At 43.0% G+C, this 24,288-nt stretch overlaps 1 protein-coding gene across 4 annotated transcripts in view; it reads right to left on the bottom strand.

The window, feature by feature from the left end:
* kalrna (kalirin RhoGEF kinase a) overlaps positions 1 to 24,288 on the bottom strand; it is a 154,513-nt gene that overhangs the window by 15,880 nt on the left and 114,345 nt on the right. For 3 of the 4 annotated variants that reach the window (XR_015716557.1, XM_087829726.1, XM_087829727.1), the window contains exons 41-57: positions 14,603 to 14,803; positions 14,283 to 14,368; positions 13,496 to 13,639; positions 13,082 to 13,177; positions 11,360 to 11,478; positions 10,661 to 10,727; positions 10,448 to 10,551; positions 10,304 to 10,373; positions 10,115 to 10,201; positions 9,532 to 9,624; positions 8,340 to 8,390; positions 8,164 to 8,241; positions 7,869 to 8,054; positions 7,462 to 7,633; positions 6,821 to 7,032; positions 4,896 to 5,167; positions 1,190 to 1,352 (exon numbers count right to left, since the gene is read on the bottom strand). Coding sequence is in view for 3 of the 4 variants with exons in the window: in XM_087829726.1 (XP_087685852.1) it covers positions 1,190 to 1,352; positions 4,896 to 5,167; positions 6,821 to 7,032; positions 7,462 to 7,633; positions 7,869 to 8,054; positions 8,164 to 8,241; positions 8,340 to 8,390; positions 9,532 to 9,624; positions 10,115 to 10,201; positions 10,304 to 10,373; positions 10,448 to 10,551; positions 10,661 to 10,727; positions 11,360 to 11,478; positions 13,082 to 13,177; positions 13,496 to 13,639; positions 14,283 to 14,368; positions 14,603 to 14,803 (2,201 nt within the window). In the remaining variant the exon portion in view is untranslated. The remainder of the gene's footprint in view (positions 1 to 1,189; positions 1,353 to 4,895; positions 5,168 to 6,820; positions 7,033 to 7,461; positions 7,634 to 7,868; positions 8,055 to 8,163; positions 8,242 to 8,339; positions 8,391 to 9,531; positions 9,625 to 10,114; positions 10,202 to 10,303; positions 10,374 to 10,447; positions 10,552 to 10,660; positions 10,728 to 11,359; positions 11,479 to 13,081; positions 13,178 to 13,495; positions 13,640 to 14,282; positions 14,369 to 14,602; positions 14,804 to 24,288) is intronic. The other variant, XM_087829728.1, reaches the window with a different exon arrangement.

Here is a 24,288-nt window from a genome sequence, read left to right on the forward strand (position 1 = left end):
AGTGAAATAAGTAATTGATCGGAGGAGCCATCTGCCACAAACACAAGCAAAGATCTCGTCCTCCGCTTGTTAGCAAGATAAACTGGATCTGTACTCCACATGGGCAGTCTTACCTTTCTGCACTCCTTCCTGACACAAGATCTGTGAAATATCATTACTTTTATTGTTAAAGAAATAAATATATTACCAGAAAAATATTTATTATTAGCTGAAAAAAATAAGTAGTGGAAGTATTTTTCAAACCTTTCCTTTAGGAAACAAACACCTTACAACACATCAGTGTTTAACAGATTAACGTTACTGCTACACATGTTTGAGCTCATTCTGAATACTTTATGTCTATATTATATTTAAAATGTTTAGTTTTTCAGTCTAATGATAACTTTCTCTTTCACAGTGAAAAGCTCAAGTTTCCTTTGTTACAAAATAAAGATTCTGCAGACCTCAAAAGGCCATGAAACTGCTGGCAGTTCAAACTAACCAATGAGTTTTGAGCCTCTGAATGGATGACTATGTATAACACCAAATTTGGGGGAAAAAACCTTGAATTAAAGCAACTTTTAGAAGCTAATACTGGGTAATGTAGCATAAATGAACATGCTAATGTGCAGAGCAGAATATGATAAAGCTTTATATATAATATATATAACTATATAGATATTTAGAGCTCTTTATAACTCTTTAATACTGCAAATGACTGACAGTTTACCTGTGATATATGTTTGGCTTCCTGCATATCCAGTTACCACTCCAAGAAAATCTTTAACAGTACGTCACTCCTGGTCTTTTGACTGAATTATGAGTCAATCATTTGTTCCACAAAATATCCCAGTCAGTCTCTCCCACAATCCAAGGCTCGACATTTTGTCGATGGCAGTAATTGTGCTACTCTGTAACTCCATCAGCCGCAGCCAGTAAAGTGTTTTTAATAGAGAAATCCCGTAGGACAGACGTGATCCCAAGAAATAAAACCGATCAGTCTGAATTCATGCGTCATGCAGGTTGAGAACCACTCCTGGAGTCCCACTGAGACACATCTACTACCCGTGTGTGCGTCTACAGGTTTCTGCACACATGCACACAAACTGAGGTTAGGACAAAGAACATAAACCGAGTGGGGCGGTGGAGGTGAGGGGTTTTGGCACACACATAATATCACCAGTGCGCACCGTCGGCCTGCTTTACTCACTTTGCCTTTCGCCACAGGGTCGGACGAGGCGAACGGGGTAGGAGGAGTGATTTCTTTGGGCTTACGGAGAAGGCCATTCTCCTGACCTTTGACCCCTACTGAGAAGGCATCATTGTCTTCAGCGCGCTTCCTGGCACGCAGTGTGTTCCACGACAGAGACTTCCTGTACAGTATGGGAACAACAAACATCAACCAGCCAATCAAAGTGAAGCTCAGAGGTGTCCAGCTGAGTCTGGCTGCAGCAGCAACGTACCTGTCAGGTTGCTATGGTGACAGCTTATGACATGACGTAATGCTTCATAAGGTGAATAGATACAGACAGGACCACAATAGTATCGATAAATTATCTATTGGGGTTTGAACTTTTGTCATCTTGGACTTGTTGTGTTCAGTTTATGAGTTATTGTAAGACTGAGAAATGTTTACATACATTTGGAAATCTTTTAGGAAGTACCTGAAGCATCCCAAAACTGCTCTTCTGGATGTTAGCCTCCAACAATGCAAAAATACATTCTCTACAAACAGGACAATGTAGGCTACTGCAATAACAAAAACAAACAAAAAACACTTTTCAACAGAAAGAACGGCTGTACACCTCGAGTCTTAGAAATCCAGACAGGACCAGTCCCTGAATCTGCAGCCAGACTCTTCTGGTTCAAGAAGACAAACATTAGAGAAGATGACAGAGAGCTCTGACTTTATTGACACAGCTGGACTTCATTGCACTAATTCTTGTACGTAGATGTTTTTAATTTGTTAAATTCAATCTTTTATAGTTCCTGTAAACTTTAAATACATAGTTATGATTAGTAGGACTTCCAGTCCACGTCAATGCGATGCAGCTTAAATCTCTTTTGTTCACCTCTAACCTTGTGTTAGTCATTTTGATTTATTCCAGGATCTCATATCACCCATTAATGTGGCTCATGAGTAGGGGTGCAACGATACACAAAATTCAGGTTCGGTTCGATACTTTGGTGTCACGGTTCGATATTTATTCGATACAAAAAAAAATGTTCATGCCTTTTTAATTTGTCATTTATTAAAATTATAAATAAATTCTTCTGGGCTATATTCTCAGCAGCATATTAAACATATCAGGTCCCCATAAGGAGAATCATGTGCTAACGGCTGTCTAAATGACTCGGGTAAAGATTGTAGCATGCCTGCTTGTTGTTTTTGTCTGCTTCCACTTGTCTTTGCACGAGGATGATGTCGGAGTAAATGTGCAGTCATATTCGTTGTGTTCCCACTAGTGCTGTCAGCGTTAATCTGAAATGACGTTAACGCCACAACACGGCAAATCTCCGTTAACGAGCTACCGCGGATCACCCCGTGAATGGGGCTGGACGGCCAACACGTTAACGAGCTAACTGGCTAACGAGCTAACTGCGCTAACGAGCTAACTGCGCTAACGAGCTAGTTCCCACCAATGTAATTGAGCATTGCGTGGCACATCCGACATACTGTTTTACTTTTGTCCATGACGCGCTTACCTTCAGGGTCATACGTCACATGAAAACCAAAATAGTTCCAAAGGCCAGATCTGAATGAGGGTGGGGGAGGTTCAATTTGCCATGTTGCAAGGAGAGTTTAGCTTCTGTCTTGCTAGCTTGCGCTGAGCTCAGTGGATCTGCGCTCGACAGTGCAGCCTAGGCGGAGTAGTCGAACGCAGATCCACTGAACTCTCAACACAAGACAGCATCGTCAGAAGAAAAGTTGATAAAATAAATTTAAAATTTTGTATTGTTCAATACATACGCGTACTGAACCGAAAGCACTGTATGAACGGTTCAATATCGATACGAGTATCGTTGCACCCCTAGTCGTGAGTTCTCTTAATGGGAATCCTCCAGGTCTTTAAAAAACCAAACCATGAGCTGCAGCTTGTGGTTTGGTTTTTTTAAACCCCCAAACACACAGGTGAGGCAGAGAGTGCAAAGTTAGCTCAACTCCTAAAAACACATCAAGGAGAAAAAGCAGCTAAGAATAAACCACAGTTATTCTCCGAGAAGATTTTAAAGGCTTTACAGTTTGTTCAGTTGCCAAATGCTGCTACATTTATTAAACCACTTAAGTTTAGAGTTTGTAACTTCTGTGGAGTGTCAAACCGTGAGGTTAGTGAAAACTGAAACGAAACAGAAATCAAATGTAACAACATACACAAAAAGCTGAAATTAACCAAACAGGAACAAAACACAGTAAATGGTTTATATACGTAAATCTGCAGTGTGGCTGTGGGGATTTTTGGTTCTTGGCATTAAAACCTTAACAGAAATCTTTCATCTAGAAACTTCCCAATAAGCAGAGTTAGAATCAGCACAAAGTCTGCTTGGATACCAACTTTGAACTAGTCTGATATTTCTGTGTCCTGTACTCCAGTAGTGTAGTATTGTGGAGGTGTGAGTGGAGCCCTCTAGTGGTCCACCACAGTATTTGTATTTCTATGTATGTATTTCAACTTCAGGTGTGGATATGAGATCATTGTCGTTACTTCTTCACGTTCTGCTAATATTTGTTGATAGTTACATTTATTTTCGTCACAAAAACATGTCTCTGTGATGATGTTTGGCTCATTTTAAGAGAGCTTTCCTTCTAAAATGGTATAACAGTGCAACACACATGCAGGCAGACACTCGGGTTCACATTTGCTGTTGTGGTTTATTTACAAATATTAAAAACTACTACAAACCGTCACCCATCATCAGCCAAATGTCAAATAAAACATCTTCACCTCGACACCGCTTTGTTAACTCGTGCTCAAGTCCAAAAGGTTTATTTAACAAAATTTAAAATCAGTATTATTAATAAGACTACCAAGAGTACAATGCTGACCTTGCCACCAAACATATTGCACAGCCTGACTTCATTCATATTTTTCTTGTCATAAATAGTGCAAAAGGTTTTTTTTAGTTAAAAAAACAAAAACAAACAAACAAAACAAAAACAGGAATGTTGTAGAGCCTCAGTCAATGTTTTTACTCTGTACAGTGAACTGCCAACATAAATTCAACACAAAAAAAAGAATTAAATACAACTTTGTCCGTGGAATAAAATAATTATTAGTAGGGCAGCAACAATAAGAGGAATAAACAAACAGGTGAGGTGTTTTTTTTTGTTTGTTTTTTTACAGAAAGCAGAAAAAAAAAAAAAAAAAAAAGTACAAAAACAAGAAAATGCAGAGTGTTAGGAACTGAAGTAAAAAGTCGGTTTTAGCTCCACACGAGTACTTTTCACTTTCTGGTTTCCAGTTAGCAACACGGTACAAGTTTTTTCTATCCTGTCTATTTCTGTGGGAATCACCTCGAAGTTTTCAGCTGTTTTTCTTTCTTTTTTGTTACTTTCAAGCCTCAAAACCTTTTTTTATTTTGCTTTTTCGTTTAAACGTCATCGCCACAGAGCCGATAAGTGACCGGCTCAAGAAATCAAAGTCACTGCAGCAGCTTGATGGACAGTTAGAGAACAACTCTGTACCTTCAAAACAAGAAAAAACAAAGTCCAACATTTTTTTTTGTGTTTGCTTTTTAAACACAGGATGCAGACAGCTGAGGAGCTGGTGATGGAAACAGTCAGAGTAAAGAACAAAAACATTTAGACTGACCTTTGTCAGCTTAGTCCTCTCATTCAATCCGAATACTTGGTTTCAAGCCCAACCAGAAGTGCTTCAGTCTGCAGGGAAAGATGTGCGGGGTGGGCGGGGACTTACTTGATGTTGTTGGCGTCTGTTACGGCTGCTGAGAAGGAGCAAGTAGAAGAAGAGTCTTTAATGGGCTTTGTGAGCGGGCCTAAGACGTGTCCTGGCACCCAGCCCTCCGCGGCAGGCGACTGGCTGTTGGCCGGCCGGTAAACGAGGTACATGTTCTGCTGATTGGTGGCCATGACCTGAACGCTCTCTCCTTGGCTGACACAGATCTCATTCTCTTTGAGCGCCGAGTAGTCCTGAGTGACCAGCATGGTGGAAGTGATGTCGTTGTTGTCCTGCAGACAGGAGGGAAGGAAAGAATGGCCGACAGGACGGGGGAAAGGAAAGGCAGAAGAAAAAGAGGAGCGGGATGGAGGAGACACAATGTGGACAATTGAGGATGAGGTTAAGGAGCGTCTGTGGGCTGGATAACAGAAATGCTGTGATACAGCTGGTGTCAACCTGAGGAGGAGCAGAGGGAGGTCAGGGCTGAGGAGCAGGAGTGGAGGGAGGACAGCAGTGAACACGAGTTTACTTTAATCAGCAGCACACGCTCATTTTATTAAAATTATTATTATTACGAACAATAATAATAATTAACAAAGAGGCATAACTGATCCAATACTGTGACGAGGAGATGAGGAGTTGGGAGCCGAGTCAAAACAACGAGAAGAAAATGAACAAAAGCAGTTTAGTTGTAGTTATACTTGGTTTCAAGCCCAAACTTTGGTGCTTCATTTGTGGCTGCATTGAGCATCTTTGACACATCTGATGGTATTCGAAACTTTATTAGATCAGCTGTTTGCAGAGAGTGCTAAACACGATCTGCAACAGTACTTATGAGGGTGATTCGTAGCCAAGGTTCTGCCCAAAGCAACAGTCTCGGCTTGCCTTCCTCCCACAGTGCCAAGTGTTCCCTATCAGTGATGCACATGCACCTGGACACGTGCATCGCTGATGTTGTGTCAATGAAAACGCGATTCATCAGAGACTGATGTGCTGATGCTCACGTGCCCATTGTTGCCCCTATCATCTTCTATGGAACCAGCTTCCAGTTTGGATTCAGGAGACAGACACTATCTCTACTTTCAAGATTAGGCTTCAAACTTTCCTTTTTGCTAAAGCATATAGTTAGGGCTGGACCAGGTGACCCTGAATCCTCCCTTAGTTATGCTGCAATAGATGTAGGCTGCCGGGGGATTCCCATGATGCATTGAGTTTTTCCTTTCCAGTCACCTTTCTCACTCACTATGTGTTAACAGACCTCTCTGTATTGAATCATATCTGTTATTAATCTCTGTCTCTCTTCCACAGCATGTCTTTATCCTGTCTTCCTTCTCTCACCCCAACCAATCACAGCAGATGGCCCCGCCCCTCCCTGAGCCTGGTTCTGCTGGAGGTTTCTTCCTGTTAAAAGGGAGTTTTTCCTTCCCACTGTTGCCAAAGCGCTTGCTCATAGGGGGTCATATGATTGTTGGGTTTTTCTCTGTATCTATGAAGCGCCTTGAGGCGACTTTTGTTGTGATTTGGCGCTATATAAATAAAACTGAATTGAATTGAATTGAATTGAATCATGGTGGATCTATGGATCAGACCCCACGGGCCGGCCTTCATAACCAAAGCCATACCAGCTTTTACTGGTTTAAGTCTGTGTCAGGTATGGAGGAACCAGGACGTATGGATGAAAACTGGGCTATTAGAACAAATTGTACCTGGACAAGCCAACATACACACAAACTGAACTGCTGCTACACCTGCAGTAGCCTACATTTTGACTTACAAAAGTCTGTTTAGTGCCCCAGTTTAGCGAGTGCCTGGTGCAGTCTGCAGGCTGTGCTTAGATGAGACACAAAACTCTAAATCCAAATAACCAAAAACAATAAAATCCTCAAATTAAAAGTAAAACAAATTTAAAAAAGCTGATAATCATATAACCTGCACACACTCACCATGGAGTCAAAACACGATGAACCTCCATTAGAGGTGGAGACTTTGACTTGGCTCTTCCCCTTCTCCGCACTGCAGAGGCCGACCACTGACGAGGGTCGGCTGTGAGAGGACGCGCTAGTTTGATTCCCTGAGGACGAGCGGTTTCTGGTCAGCGATGAGCTGTTGCCTCCTCCGCTCTGCTGATTGTGGTAGACGATGGGTGACTGCAGAGCTGCAGACGGAAAAAGCACTTTAGATGAGGCTCATATTTCAGGACATTTTGTTGAAGACACACACAAACTGCATTTCTGTTAAATGTAAGACAGAAAACACGGGGTCGTTATTTTTGTTTGGATGGGTCGCCGACCTCCTGGGAACGAGCTTAAGGAAGTGACATCAGGCTTTATCATGTTTCCACCTAAACTACTTTATGATCATGGCAGTTTTATTTTAGGTGGTGAAGGCACCACAGCCAGAAAGCAACCGTCTTCTCGTTTATGCGCCAGTTTGTACGATAATTTTTTAAAGCTAAAAGGTTAAAAATTAAAAGTAGCATCCTTAAAATTTAGGAGAAAACAACAAAAAACCTGTAACGTGCTTTCACAAACGTGAAAACAAAGTAATATTCTGCTGAACACAAAGATCCTCAGTGTTTCCTCACCAGACAGGAAGTTGCTTTGAGCATCCAGGAGTTCCTGAATGTGTTGGACCCACACCTGCTTAATGTCAACATTGGCTGCCTGCAGGGTGAAACGCTCCGATGAGCCGCGACTCAGCAACACAAACTTACAGGGATCATTATCCACACTGTCCTCCAGACCCAAGTAGGAAACCTGCGTGGAAAAGAGTTTACAGTGTTAGACCAACACAATCCCACAAACCACCAGGTCCTCTCCTGCAGGAGCCTGTAGGACGGCGTGGTCGAGGAGCTCGCTAGGAGGTCTATCTATGCAGTATGACCTGCTCATATACACTTCATTTAAAGCACAGTCTGCTGTGTCTTTGTGATGAACATACTGCATGCACACAAACATGGGCACAGCTTTATTGCAAGCATCTACACAATACCTTGATGCTCTTTTTGAACTGGTAGCCAGGTGTGGACGAGCCTTTTCTCAGCAGCTCACTGAAGATCACGATTTGCTCGAACAAGAAGACTCGTCGTTCCTTCGAGCGGGACAGGACGCCGGCGTCTTGCACCGTAACAAAAAAGGTTTCCTGCTGCAGCAGTTTGCCCTGACTGGTCAGTTTCCCCTGCAGAGAAACCAGGTTGATAAAAACATTACTCTCTTAGGCTTTACAGCACGCCACACACGTCATAGTGTGTGCAGTACATGTCACTGTGAAGACACATTTAACTTACCTCAAATCCCTGCAGCCGACCCAAATTCATCATGTCATTACACAGTTTCGGGACCTGAGACATCAAATCTACTGCTTTCTGTAAAAGTCATGGACAGAGATATTTAGATAGTTTTTCATTTGAGGAGGATGTGTCAGCACAAACACGCCGGATTGAAAAGCATTTTACATTTTTACCTCAATTTGTTCACAGTCCATTCCTGCCTTTGAGCTGTACTTCAGGAAATCCTGAGGAAGAAGAGAAACCCAACTTTAATCAGTCTAACCAAGCTTGCTACCATCAACACTTTCATCTAATAGGAAAAACAGCAAAAACAGCAAAAACAAAAAAAGAGCAAAAACCGCAAAAACAGCAAAAACAGCAAAAACAACAAAAACAGCAAAAACAGCAAAAACAAAAAAACAGCAAAAACAGTAAAAACAGCAAAAACAAAAAAAACAGCAAAAACAGCAAAAATAAAAAAACAACAAAAACAGCGAAAACAACAAAAACAAAAAAACAGTAAAAACAGCAAAAACAAAAAAACAGCAAAAACAAAAAAACAGCAAAAACAAAAAAACAGCAAAAACCTTAAAAACAGCAAAAACAACAAACAAAAAAACAAAAAAAACAGCAAAAACAACAAAAACAACAAAAATAGTAAAAACAGTAAAAACAGCAAAAATAGTGAAAACAACAAAAACAGCAAAAAAAGCAAAAACAGTGAAAACAGCAAAAACAGCAAAAACAGCAAAAACCTTAAAAACAGCAAAAACAACAAAAACCTTAAAAACAGCAAAAACAGCAAAAACAACAAAAACAGCAAAAACAGTAAAAACAGCAAAAACAAAAAAACAGCAAAAACAGTAAAAACAGCAAAAACAAAAAAAAACAGCAAAAACAGCAAAAACAGCAAAAATAAAAAAACAACAAAAACAGCGAAAACAACAAAAACAAAAAAACAGTAAAAACAGCAAAAACAAAAAAAACAGCAAAAACAAAAAAACAGCAAAAACAAAAAAACAGCAAAAACAGCAAAAACAACAAAAACAACAAAAATAGTAAAAACAGTAAAAACAGCAAAAATAGTGAAAACAACAAAAACAGCAAAAAAAGCAAAAACAGTGAAAACAGCAAAAACAGCAAAAACAGCAAAAACCTTAAAAACAGCAAAAACAACAAAAACCTTAAAAACAGCAAAAACAACAAAAACAGTTCCTCTTGGCCAAAGAAATGTTAAAGCTTCAATATGCAGAAATGTAAACGATAATGTAAAGGACAGTAAGTCAGGTTACAGTTACAGTGACACTACAGGCCTGTTTATAACATGTGGAGCACAGATATGCTCTTTGGCATTTTCTTTCGTGATAAGGAGAGACTGTGTGTCACCTTCAGTAAAAGCTGGTATTTGGTGATTCTCTGGATTGGTTTGATGAGGAAGTCACTGATGGACAACCTGGACTGGATATCTTGTTGGATTCCCTGGAAGAGAAATAACCGAACTGTGTCCTTTTATCCACTTCACATAAATACTCCCAATAACATCACACAAAGACAGTATCAGTCCAGATAATTAAGGATCGTCCCTGCATTTCATATCGAGGATGAATGTAAAAGAATATTGCTGTTTAGATCACACTGCACACTAGAGCTGCTCAATTAATCGAATTTTAATCTCGATTACGATCTGGGCTTTCAACGATCATTAAAAATGACTGAGCAACACTGCAAAGTTCACTAAACATAGATGTTTACATTTTTCATTTATTTCTTATATTGCAAACATTTGCACTGTTATCAGTATTTGCACATTATTTTATATTATTTTTGACAATCTTTAAAGTCATTATTCAACACATTGTTATTGTTAAATAAATATCGTCAAATAATCGTGATTATCATTGTTGCCATAATCGAGCAGCCCTACTGCACACTTTCTGCTAATGATGAAGAGAATCAAAGCTTCACCTACATCGAAATACGTGTCGTATTCTGCCACGATGAACTCTGACTTGGGCTTATTCTGACAATAAACAACATACATGTGGAGCCTTCTCTCCTGTAAAGACAAAGGAGCTTTGATTAGAGAGCAAACCACTGGGAGAGCAGAGATTACAAATGTACTCTAGTGCGGTGACACAATCACGACAGTTTATCTAACGTGTTTAATGAAGAGCTCAGGGAGGTGTTCGTGGTCATCCAGGCATTTCTCCAGTTCTCCTACAAAGAAACTGACAGATAAAGATTGTTACTATCCCCTCGCCTCGTCCTTCACGCCATCATTCCCAGCCGACGCTCGACTTACTCTCTGTGCCAGTCATAAATCTGGTGGATGTTCCCAAACACGATTTTGTCTTTTCCTTTCATGTCATCTGGGACGCCCTTCTCCTCGATCCTCTTCATGAACCCCTGCGGTCAAAGTGTCGATAACTTTTGAACCCAAATGTACATTTCCCGATGTTCTTTGTTTAAACGTCCGGGAGACCGCTGCACAGAACGATTCTGCAGAAGCACTCACCTCCACCACGATGCCCAGGTCTTTGACATAGTCCTTCTCTGTCTGAATCAGCTCGTTCAGAACAAACCTGTGTTAAAAAACAGCTAAGTTAGCACAGAGCTCCTGTTCCTGCTGCAACAAGATCCAACATCTGCCTCCATTTCACTCTCTCCTTAGGGAGAGGTGTCCGACTCCAGGCCTCCAGAGCCGGTGTCCTACAGGTTGTAGGTGTCTTGAAGTTCTCCAGAGGCCTGGGAATTAACTAATCATGTTATTCAGGCGTGCAGGGTGTCCAGGGTGAGATCTATAACCTGCAGGACACCGGCCCCAGGAGTTGGACACCCCTGCCTTGCTGTCCCTCCCGGTCACTCCCACTCTAAGCATCTTCAGCTCCGCCCCCTACAGCTTCCACCTCATGTTTTTTGTCACTACCACGTTGCAAAGTTTCACTTTCATTCTTGCTGCTATCCTGTCACAAATCACCCCTGACACTCACCTCCACCCGCCTCCAGCCTCTTCATCTCCTGTGCACTGTCTGTTACTTGGTTGAGCCCCAGCTAAACTCATCCACCTTCAATACCTGGACTCTGTCTGTAGTAAGTTACACTGAACAGAATCCAGATCAGCTGATCTGTGGCTGTGCTTTTGTTGAACTAAGGCTACGCTCCATTTTCTAAATTCGAAGCAGTTCAAAGTAGAAGAACGAGTCGCAGTACTTACATCCGTCCTCTCATAGCTTTTGCTCTCTGCTCCTGTTCAGGGTTGCGTGGCTGAACAGGAGTGGTTTGTTCAGGCGGACAGAGAGGGGTAAAGCCCGGGTACACCCCTGGTTCTAGACTCTGCAGACATGACAGGATCAGAGTTCAGGTGATGATGTCCCACTGATTTCTATCAACATCAGTAACATTCAGCATACTCAGATGTTGAATATGTAACAACTCCACATAATCAAACCGCACAAACACGTGTGATGCCAGCAGAGGGCAGCAGTCGCTTCAAACATGCAAACTGACACTGCTGCTTTGTTTCATTGCAAATCGTGTCTATTAGATGATAGCAGAGAGTAATCAGCTCAGCAGTAAATGTCTCTGCAAGTCTGTCTATGGAAACTCCACAACATTTCATACATGCAGCAGTGAAACATCAGAGACACGCTGGGGTCCAAAAGACACTTTTATTCTTTTATTTATTCTCCAGAAAGTTTCCTGAGATTAAAATCTGTTATTGAAGAAAGACAACGTTAAAGCTTAAGCCAGCCTGTCCCAGGAGTCTCTCTACTCCTCTATTCCTCCTGTTTCTCATATTTGCCGTCTTACTATTTCTATTTTAATTGTGCACAGTTAGTGTGGAGCACCCACAATTCCCTTGTACACGTGCAATGACAATAGAGGGCTATTCTATTCTGTTCTATTCTATTTTATTGTAGAAATAGGGCAGCTTTAAAGGCCTTTCTTACTTGCTTCACTTGTGATGTCAACCTTTTATGTACAGTCTATGACAAAGAGTCTGTCTTTATCCTGTCTTCCTTCTCTCACCCCAACCAATCACAGCAGATGGCCCCGCCCCTCCCTGAGCCTGGTTCTGCTGGAGGTTTCTTCCTGTTAAAAGGAAGTTTTTCCTTCCCACTGTCGCCAAAGTGCTTGCTCATAGGGGGTCATATGATTGTTGGGTTTTTCTCTGTATCTATGAAGCGCCTTGAGGCGACTTTTGTTGTGATTTGGCGCTATATAAATAAAATTGAATTGAATTGAGTCCGGATGTTTCTGTGGTAGTACCAGGTCCACATGAACACACCGCCAGACTGTGGACCTCCATTTATCACAAACGAAAGCAGCTGAGAATGAACATGAATTTTTACCATCACTTGACTACAAAGTGCTCCAAAGCTATGCTAAGTGTTCCCTCACCCCTCCAACTCACTGAACTCAGGTGTTCCAGTCTGTGCTGTGGCCACAGGTGTAGGAAAACAAGCACCTGGTGTCCAGACTACCAGGAACGGTCGCTCTCAGGAGCTCAGTGAATTGTAGGCAGTCATGGTCGAGCACTACAGACCTCCAAACTTCATGTGCACTTCAGATAAGCTCAAGAACAGAGCATATAGAGCTTCATGGATTGGGCTTTCATGGCAGAGCATCCAAGCCTTACATGACCCAGTGCAAAGCATCAGAGGCAGTGGTGTAAACCAGGTCTGTCTACCAATCCATAGACAAGTCAGCATAAGAACAGCATACCACAATGCTTTCATGCACACCGCTAAACCTTGTGGAAACCACCTTCTCAGAGTGTTCCCAGAGCGAGCTATGGATGTCACTCAAGTTCATACTTTTCATAACATAGTGAGTTAGTTTCTTTAGACAGCAGACAGGCTGGAGTGGACGTCACAAGTCATTTTAAAATGAAAGAAGAGCAGCTGTTAGACCGTGCTAACTAACACACACTCACCATCTTGGTTTTAACCAGTTTCTCTATGGCGCTAACTAGCTCTGCAGCACTGGGCACCTCAGAGGAAGACTGCAGAGAGGTGAGCAAGGACGAAGACTGAGAGAGGACAGGGGGGACAGAAAGTAGAGGTATTTATTAAATATTAGAAGGATAAGAAAGAAATACAGAGAAAATCAAAGAGACAAAGAGCAGGAAGGAGAGAAAAGCTGTTAATTGGCAGAAGACAGCAGCTACAGACGGACACGCTCCAAGATCGATGTCAGCGCCTGAAGCTGGTGATCTGTTTTTTTCCTTTAAGCAGCTGATCAGAGTAAACCATGCAGTGTAAGTAACACAATTACAGGCTGACCTAAGCCACACCTACAGCAGCCTGGGAGGTTGAGATGTAACCTAAGGGGAAACTCTCCGAGTTACCTTGTCATCAGGATCTGATGGGTCATTGATGATCTTCATACGGGGAGGCAGAGGGGTGTGGGCGTCTTCATCCTGCTCCTCCTCCCCACCGCTCTGCATCCCAGACGTCTTAGACAGGATGTTGCCATCTCTGCTGATGACTCTCTGAGAGGAGACACGCAGCATCAGCAGCTGGTTAGGTACCACGTTACTGGTCCCACTGACAGTCTGACATCAATGACGGAGCTTATTTCATTGGCAGAGACTCTCGTGCTTCATCGGGCTTTTAAATAAACCTCGTTAAGCCGTCGAAACTTATTGTTTTTCCAAATCGATTCATTTCTGTGGATCCTTTCATGGCGACACTCTGAAACGCTGATGTTATCATGTGTTTTCGCTAACACTGCGGATGCAAACACATTTGTCCATCAGGGAGAGACCCGTGTTAGTCTGTGTGGGTGTTTTTGTGCGTAAGAGAAGGAAAAACAATTCACACAAAAAGAGGAACCTCGTCTATTTATGTGAATGTAAATGACTTCATGTATATCTCAGGACAACACCGACAGTAAAAGCTTTTTTGTCATTTCTGCCCCGGTTCATGATTTGCTGTAGTTTAAATAAATGACACTGTTGTGTTAATGCAGATATATTGGCATAAATGCTCACGCTATCTCTGAAGTCAGTTTGTGAGCGACGGGTCAATCAGGTGAAGCTGTACCTGTTTCCATCCCAGCACCATCGCACGATCAGTTTAGTCAGCAGCCGCAATGTTTGTAACACAGATCATGAAACCACCCTCAGTGCTTACCTCACCAGTGACATCATCCTGCAAGGTGAGGTCAGGCTGACCCAGGTCGATGCTCTTTCTGATTTCCTCTTTTCCTGTTCCTGGCCCTGACAACGAGTCGCAGAATCACTTTAACACTCAAACACACACAGATGTCTGGTCTTTAACTTTCCTCGTGGCTCCAAAAGGACTCCTTGTTTGGAGTCCGAGGGTCATTTTTACATTACACTCTCCAAACATCCAGCAGCATCTTTTCAAAGTTCTTCAAACATTGTCATTTTCAAGTGATGCAGCTGCAAGCATGACAACGTTAATGGTCATCATGACCGTTTCTCTCTCACCTGGCTTCTTCTGTTTGTGATTAGGAAGCTTCTTAACAGAGCTGCCGCTGAGGCGGCGGACCGGACTGGTCAGCCACTTCCTCAGAGTGTTCCCAGAGCGTTTGGGACCAGGAGAGCTGGACTGCAGGGAGCTGAGGGACGGCTGCGGCTGAAGGTTGGCCACCGATTCGGTCTTGCCGTCCGAGCCAACAGTATAGTTTTCTGAAAGGAGACACACAACATGTGATTTTTTAAACACACACCATCTGTTATGTAACCTGTTGCTTCAATTCAATTCAATTCAATTTTATTTATATAGCGCCAAATCACAACAAAAGTCGCCTCAAGGCGCTTCATAGATACAGAGAAAAACCCAACAATCATATGACCCCCTATGAGCAGCACTTTGGCGACAGTGGGAAGGAAAAACTCCCTTTTAACAGGAAGAAACCTCCAGCAGAACCAGGCTCAGGGAGGGGCGGCCATCTGCTGTGATTGGTTGGGGTGAGAGACTTCAGGCTGTGTGCTCAACATGCTAAAGTGTGGATTTAAGCTCTTCAACACTAATCAGTAAGTTTACACTGTAAACAGGGCCGTGCGCTCGTATCAGAGCATTTTTATTAGTCCTGTATCCAGGTAAACATCTCATTGAGATTAAAGCCTTGTTTCCGAGGGAGGCTGGCATCATGGCAGCAAAAGTAAACAAACATACAAAGTGTTTCTTTGTCTGCAGAGTCGGTGTGTTTCTGGAAAAATATACCCCAGCATCATCCTGCAGTGCTGACATTAATCCAACCAACACATCAGCTCTGCCTAAATGTCCCGGTCTGTGTTTGCCACCATCCACACGTCACATCACCTCAGACTACAGTCATGTGAAATTATTCCAAATACTTCTGTTCAGCTATAAATATCTGCTGTGATGAGGACAAATGTGCAGGCACAGCAAAGCCAACGAACGCACTCAGAGGTCCAGATGAGCGAGTGTGTCACAAACAAGCGTCTGTGCAGCAGCTGCCATGTCGCACACACACTCGCTCCCAGGTGGCACTCACACTCCTCCTTCCTTTGCTGTGGTGTCACATTAGTTTTCATTTTATTCGGTATTTGTCATGTTAGCATCGAGGATGGGGACGGGAGTCAGGGTCCACCCTCGGACAGGACAGTCCATTCAGATTCACAACTAAAGGTAATGTAGCATCACCAGTTAACCCTGCATGTCTTTGGACTGTGGGAGGAAGCAGACACGTGAGACACGGGGAGAGTGCCCCGCCCCTCCCTGAGCCTGGTTCTGCTGGAGGTTTCTTCCTGTTAAAAGGGAGTTTTTCCTTCCCACTGTCACCAAAGTGCTGCTCATAGGGGGTCATATGATTGTTGGGTTTTTCTCTGTATCTATGAAGCGCCTTGAGGCAACTTTTGTTGTGATTTGGCGCTATATAAATAAAATAAAATTGACTTGAATTGAAACATAAACATGGTCTTTTGTGCTTTCTGTCTTATTCATCGTGCACAGCCAGAAACAGACTGTGTGAATGAGTTGAAGAATAAATAGCAGTCACGCGTTGCTGCATCAGCTGCTGTCACACACAGCTGGGGTAGAGGCCAATTCCCACAGGAGCTGAAGGAGGGTTAAAGGTCAGGGCGTCTCCTGAGGTGTTCTGCTGTAGTATAGGAGTTGTTCTTCCTCCCGATCTCTTATCTGGTATTTGAATGTGTCATATTTATACACAAGAAGTCTGTTTCTGGGCTGCAAACGTGACAACATGTCACAATCACAGATATACAGCACATCAGACCTCAGTCTGCAACAGGGCTCACTAACATATACACTGCTGTGTATGACTGAAACATTTAATCTATTAGTAGACCTGGATCAAAATAGTTGGCATGGTCATACGTGTTTGCTTCTCACAGCAGGCTGTGGTTAACCAGCCGGCTGCTCACTAACCACAAAACACTGATTGCAGTTCACTTGACAGCCGCGGCGTCATCAGGAACAAAGATGTTCTGGCCGTTACAGATATTTGAAAGCAGCTAAAGCCATCGTGTTTGTTTTACAGCAAACGTGACGACACTTCAGCTCTAACACAGTCCTGCGGACAAAGATCTTCTTCCTGAAGTCACCCAGGGTTGGGGAGTGTGCACGGGAGGTTATTTAACTTGTTATTCGAGATAAATGTTGAACACAGGAGCCAAGGTCAGCTGCTGCAGCGGGGCAGTCGTTTCTCTCTGATAGAAACACGGCGGCGCTGGAACTTTGCTGCGTTTACAGCTTTGGTCGGTGTGCGTGCACGAGCTCCACTCTGTGGATGACCACGCATCACTGGTCACCTGACCTCACTGAACAGTTAAGAGGACACTTGATGACATCACTCCAAGTGCTGCGGGGCAAAGAAGTCATGTGTTTCTGAAGAGTCACAGCTCACCTTTGTGTCTCAGCACAATCAGTGCTCGTCACCGAGTGACCTTAGCATGTGGTTAACCACACACACACACACACACACACACACACACACACACACACACACACACACACACACACACACACACACGAGGCTTTCTAAAGGAACAAGGTTACTCACACTCGTCGTGTTTTGCTTGGACAATGATAAAGTAGAGCAGCGAGTGACAGGAAGGAGAACAACAATGGTGCCACAGCCCAACCAGAACCAGTCCAGCTTAATGTCTGAAGATATTTCCTATTATATAAAAGACTTTATTTTATTATCGCCCTAAAATGTCATCATACTCAGATATTCCCAGCCTAAAGTTTAGTTTTACAAACAAAACTCTAACCAGTGATTATAATGATTAACATCCCCAGTAAACCAGTAATAACACAGTTGGGGCAGCATTCGGGATACTGGTGGGGACTGCACAGAGCTGTGGTGTCATGACGGCCAAAGTCAGGTGAGAACTCACAAAGAAGTCATTGTTCTACAGAGAGACAGAGTGACTACTGTTAAAATTCCCATCACTCACTATATTTAATCACAGTCGCACACACAAACACACACAAACACACCTCAGCTCCTCTCAGTACATATTAGACGAGCTGAAGCAGCAGAACAAGGTTTCAGTTTCATTCTCTGTCTCACACTGAACCGAACACCACACACTGTGTCCATGAATGGCTCTATTGATACAAAAGTACTAAAACTCAGACCCATTACACACACACACACACACACACACGTCTCCTGTTATTACTCCACTTCCTGTTTTCTCTTGCTGAGCAGAAACTGATGGCGTATGATTTAACAGCTGAGCCGTTACATTTATACAAAATACGAGTAACTGTATTCTGTTACAGTTACCGTTTAAATTCAGAATACAGTTACTTTGTTGAACTAAAGTACACGGCGTTTTTTTCCTGTTTCATAAGGCTGTAGCCTCTATTTTTGGTAATTCCACGCCAGTGGAAACCCAAACAAAACACGCTACAGCCCCTAATGCCCGTGTCTCAATCTCGCGTCTCATAATGACGTGAAGAAATATTTTAAAAATGATTTAATATGAAGGCAACAGGCAGAGTGTTACAGGCATCACCCTAAAGCATCATGGGCAGTGTAGTCCGTGCTGCAGGGAGAATGGACTGCCATACCCGTTATGTGTCTGTGAGCGAGGGAGGGAGAAAAAGGAAAAGTACGAGCTGTCATCGAGCAGAAACGGGAGCTGGAAGCATGTAAATATAATAATAACCACTGCAGCCAAGAAGAGAGCCTGACGAGCCCAGCTGTAAGTAAGCTATTAAGACTCGACTGTACACCGTGTTCGTGTTTTCCTCTGAAACAATAAGTTCTGTTGGAGCAGCCTTTCAACGCCTCTCTCTGTCTCTGCTAGCAAAGTTGACCCAGACAACAAAGTAAAGCTAGTTTTCAGCTACGAGCCGACACAGAACCCACCGTATTAGCCAGAGGTCCCTTTACTACGGTTCCCAGCCTGCGGGTCCACGACCTTAATCGTTAGCAGTTAAAGTGGGCTGGCGTTGTTTTTGCACAGCACCAGAACGACTGCAGGTGTCCATCAGTTTCAGTTGTGGTAACTCAGCATCCAGCTAGCCGAGAGCGGTGAGCATAAAGGGAATACGATGTTGTCACAGGTTGTTTCAAATGCAATGTTTCTATCAGCTCAACAAACACCAGCAAACACACATAGAGTGTGCAGTTTGTCGTACAGCGTGTTGCAGCCACAGGTCCAGCTGCTGTATTTTAAAGAGAGAGCTAACTTCACTCAGAGATGGAGGAAGATAAGAAAGACGCGACAGGAAGAAGAGAGCTTAGATTCAAAGGAGGTTTGACAGTCCTCGTGTCTTTAAACCAGATATTGGGTTTGTACATGTGACATTATATTTTTTACAAATTGTAAAACAAGCTGCCAAACAAACTACGGCAGACTAACTGTGTTGTGTAAAGGCTGCATCATGCAGGCAGCGCAGGATAAACAGGTTCGTTTGCTGTGATGGATTCAACTGATCTAAAATCTACTGAAGCTCTTCATAGAAACGACCTTGAGTTGTGTTTTTTTTCTTTGAGCCGTTGAATTGCACTTGAAGCTTTTCCCTACTCGTCGTTCTCTGTTTAGAAGCAAAGTCACCCTTTACAATGTAGCAACAGAAAACAGGCATTTTTTATTTTCCTTCTTTTTCTGAGAGAATATTCATAAAAAGTTTGTATCGCCATCGACTACATGACACTAACACATTAACTGAACCGTCGAGGTTGGTGGAAATGTCCTTCAAAGAGCTACTTTTTACTTTCTTTCAGAGCATGTACTTGAATCAGTGCTTCAAATACAGAATATCTGTACTTCTGCCACCTCACATAGTTTGTGTTGCCTGTTCTGCTCCCATCATGTGTTTTTATCAACGACAGGAAGAGACACTAATCTGCAAAGACTTCATTCCTCTCATACCGCTCTCTAACCTGAACCCTTCTGCAGACACAACGGCCACACTAACTGCTGCGATCGATGTGAGTGAAACTCTGCAGCATTTAAGTGTCAAACATTTGTGTTGTTTTACAACTTTATCTGGATTTTTCTTCGTCATTGCACAATCAGGTTTTCCAAGACGGTCAAACTGAGAGTTTCTTGGCTGCAGATCTGGTCAAAGCAGCAGCATTACACGACTGTACATCGCAGATAATTAAAGATCAGATCCTCCCATAATGACTCAACAACATCTTTGTGTTGCATTAGACACTTTTATCCTGTCAGTAGAAATATCTACTGGACCGACAGCAGCGCCATCAGCAGTGGAGCTCCGCCCTTTCTTAAAATGAAGCAGCTAACGCAAAATCGTTTTCAGCCTTCTCAGTGAGAATGTGTCGAACAACAACATGCATGAAAGGAGCAGCTGCGTGTTTCCTCGCAGCATCACATCTGTCCAAACTGCACAATGTAGCGATTCATTTGTGACCAGCTGCTGACGTCACAGACGAGGCTTTTTTGGCTCTGACACACGGCACAGGACTGGAAATGCATGAGTCTGTGTAGGGCTGGGCGATATGGCCTAAAATTCATATCGCATATATATCACGATATATTCTTTTCTTCTGTATAACGTATTTTACACACTTAAAATGCTTTAATTTTCTCAAAAATCAAGTGTGCCTTATGTATGAATTCTGGTTGTGCTTACTGACCTCGAACCGATTTTGGCTGCAGAAATCTGTTAAAAATGTTTTAGTACAACTTTGGTAAGCAGCACTGCTTGATGGATCGTCAGAGCATTATGGCTGCCGTAGTGAGGAGCTTCACGGAGGAATCTGGGTCCTAAACTCCGTCAGCTTCAGGTCCCAAAGTCAAACGAACACTAAGAGTTAAAAACGGTCTAAATTATCTCATCTTTAATTAAATCATCAGCGTTGCTGCTTTACCAGGTGTAACAATTACGTTTAACATCAGAACAGAATTTATTAAATTTAACGGAGTTAGAAGTTAACAGGAAGTTAGCTCGCTAGCTTCCACCTAAACATTTTCTGACTGAGAGATTTTTGAAACTAATTCAAACGTACAGCTCTGTTATCACTTCCAACATAAATGAAGACAGAAAACTAAACAGCAGTGACGTTTGTAGGGTTACTGAAGTTGGACTACCTGGTATATAATGTTGTGCTACGTGATTGCTAGCAACACAGCTATGTTAGCATAGCATTAGCACAGTGAAGCTGGAGGATGAACGCCAACTTTTTTTCCACTGTTTCTCCAATGTTACGGAAGTGGAGGAAGCGCAGTTTTTGGCTTTCCCCATATTTCAAAAGTGCTTCATCTCTTTGCTGTGACTGTCGCCATAATTTGCAGATGATAATGGTTGTAGCTGTCACTACCCGATCCGTACCGGAAACCCGATCGGTACCCCGCATGCGCAAATCTTACGTCACTTCCTCTCTTTGCCAACATTGCGACATTCAATATATTTGAATGATACGGTTAGCGCCCAGTTAGCTCCTAGCATTTCTCAACAGCTCTGCCTCCTTTTCGACTACCGGGACATTTAAACAATGGATAATCCGTATACAAACAAATTCATGCTTTTCTCCTCAACAGAGAGCCTTCCCCGATTGAACAACAGCGCCGTAAAATAAGAAGAATTGCGCCTAATTACAGACTTAATAATATTGATTTAGCAATGTGTCACGTGAAGATTCATCAGCCAGATTAAGTGTTTACAGACAATTGACAGTGATAGCAGACATCATCATCACTATTCCAACAATCCTCTCCTCACAGACAAGCATAAACACACTCGACTATCACTAAATCAAATTTAACACACGTTTGTAATGACGCCAATTCATTTTACAACGGGGTTCATTCGCTCGGTCAGCAGGTGGCAGTATCCTCGTACACTGGGGAGTAAACTGCCATTAAACAAACAGAAGAAGAAGAAAACATCTGCACATGCGCGGTACGGATCGGGTAGACCCGATTTGTACGGTCCGACTTTGCACATGCGCAGTAAGGATCGGGGAGTCCCGATCCGTAACTATCTTTTTATTTTTCGTTTTTGTCTACAATGTACTGAAATGCTTCATTATTGCAAACATTTTAAGATATACTTATTATTCTTAACATCTTAACCGATACTCTGCCCCATAACTATCGTAAAACGCTACGACCGGAAGTAGACACCTTTCGCGCATGCGGGGTACCGATCGGGTTTCCGGTACGGATCGGGTAATGACAGTAGCCGCTGCGATGCTTTCGACCAAAACAGGCGCAGCTTGATGACATCATCAACATGCGCTATCGCGATAGAGCGATATAGTCAAAATCTCTATCGCTGGCCAAATTTATATCGTTTATATCGCCCACCCCTAAGTGTGTGTCACAGCGATTAAAACACTGTCAAACTTTTTATCCATGTTGTTTGGATGTTACTCACTGACAGCTCAGCATAAATGCTAAAGCATAAATAGGACCAAAGGAGAACACACCATCCAGCTTTGTTCAGCAGAAAAACACCTCCTCCAAAATCGTAGCGACAGTCTGTGATGTCACTATCATCTGTACTCCTAATTTTAAATGTGGCTGCAGCCATGTTTGCTTTTATTGAGCCCCAGATTTGATCAAGTGAAGATCTGTTAAAGCGAGCAGGTTGGTTGTAAAGCTGAGTCCAGAGACTGAGCAGGTGAATAAAACGTTAAAATGTTGAAAACATCAAAGAAAATGTTGCTTTTTTTTACAGGTTTGTCAGTAAAATCATCTCTCAGTGAAAAAAGAGAAATAAAGCAGAAGCTCTGTGCGGTAAACAAAGAGACTCTGATGCTCTTCACTGGAATTTAATTTCCATTTTATGTGTTTTACTACGAGTGTTTCTTGTCGTATCTGGGAGCACGATGAGGCCACAACAGATCCTGCTCTCCTTCAGTTTGCTGCTCACGCTCTCTGAAAACATGGAATCTGTCTCTCGTCACTACTCAGTCATCTCTGTCACCTCCGTTTGAACCAGATATCTACTCTTTCATCTCATTTCAAATGTATGAATAAACTCGAGTCAGCTGTGTTTGCATCACCAATGAGACAAACCCATCAAACAGACGGAGCGAGGCTTCGAAAACATCGAATCTCAGCTGATGAAGCAGCATAATGCTGCCTCTGTCCATTATCTGTGTGTGTGTGTGTGTGTGTGTGTGTGTGTGTGTGTGTGTCCCTGAGGATCAGAGTCGTTTCCTGCTCATTTTCAGGTTTAATGGCCAAAGGACAGGACGCAGGATCACTTTAAGACCCCAGAAGTCAATTATTTAGTATTTCCACGGCGACTGAGGACGAGTCTTTGTGTGTCTGTGTGTCTCAAAAAAAGGAGTTTCCCATTCCCTCACATGAGATGAGACAGTTTTCAGACTCAACAGTTAAACTGCAGCCGCTGGGACGGCCTGCACTGTGGACCGCAGAGCTGCGCGTCTCTGGGATGTAATGCGCCCACATCATTTGAGTGGCGTGTAAAAACCTGTTAAAATAATGAACTGGAACTAGTGCGACCAGTTCGGCTGCATGCCAATCGGTGCACTCTACAGTTTTTAACATGAAACTCAAACTCAACTTGTTAGGCCAAAGTCCACAGTGTGTCCTCACGCACACACACACACACACACACAGTGCAGCGACACACCGATTGCTCAATCGAACATTTGACTTTCCAGACAGACAAGAAAGAAAGTGGCCTTTCACACACTCTGACTTCCTGTTTCACTCTTCATTTTCAATTCAAATCAGTTTCCACTGATGCCCCAAAAATTTCCTTCATCTGTCCACAGGACGGACTAATCCAGTCACTCAAATCTGTCAAAATCAACTACTCTGTCACACACACACACACACACACACACAGTATAACAAACTAAGTCATAGTCACAGTGTTCAGTGAGACTCTCGCAGCCACACAGAAGTCCAGTGTTGTGTGTCTGTGTCGCACCTGTGCCGTCGTAGCAGCAGCAGCAGCAGCGGGAGAGGACCCATCCACAGCAACGGCCGACTCTCTTCATTCTTGCTCACACACACATCCTACACTCACACACAACCTCACACACACCTCCCTCCAGCACGTCCGACTCAGTCAACCAGTCCGTCAGCTTGTTCCTGATCTGACAAAGAGAGTGACTTTCAAGAGTTTCGCGTCCACACTGCCCAGAATCAGCAAAGAGAGTTTTAGTAGTGTGGGAGGAGGAGATGGGGGAGGAGCACATTCTCCCTCTACCTCCCCTCCCCGCACGCTTCGGCTCAAAGGAATAAGAGTCCCTGTTAATTATTTGAGCGGGCACCTTCGTCGTTGTGGAGGGCAGGGACTCCACAGAGACACAGGAAGTGTAACGATGTAACAATGTAGCAAAAACGTCTCTTTGCATTTAAAAAAACGAGACGGCAGCAAACAAAATGTCCTGTAACTAAGTAACAGAAAAAAGTCCACTGACGTCCCAGTGTGGGAGTGTGTCCACAGCTAGAGCCAAGCCAGCAACTTTATTATTAAAATTAACTTGCATTTATTTTCTGATCTTCCTCAGTGTGTCCTCTGCATCTGAACGAGCTGTAAACAGCTTCCTGCTGTGTGCGCCGCAGCAGCAGGTGAGCACTCAGCCTAGATAACGTGCTTCCACCAGCACCTTTCCCCTGCAGTGTCCCATTTAGTTCATCTTGTATATCCACTGTCGCTACGCAGCTGAAGCAAAGAGAATGATGCTGCAGTAAAGTGCCGGTTAATTATTTCC

This window comes from Neolamprologus brichardi, chromosome 16, assembly GCF_056152115.1.
Source record: "Neolamprologus brichardi isolate AB-2024 chromosome 16, ASM5615211v1, whole genome shotgun sequence".
NCBI classification, from domain to species: Eukaryota; Metazoa; Chordata; class Actinopteri; order Cichliformes; family Cichlidae; genus Neolamprologus; species Neolamprologus brichardi.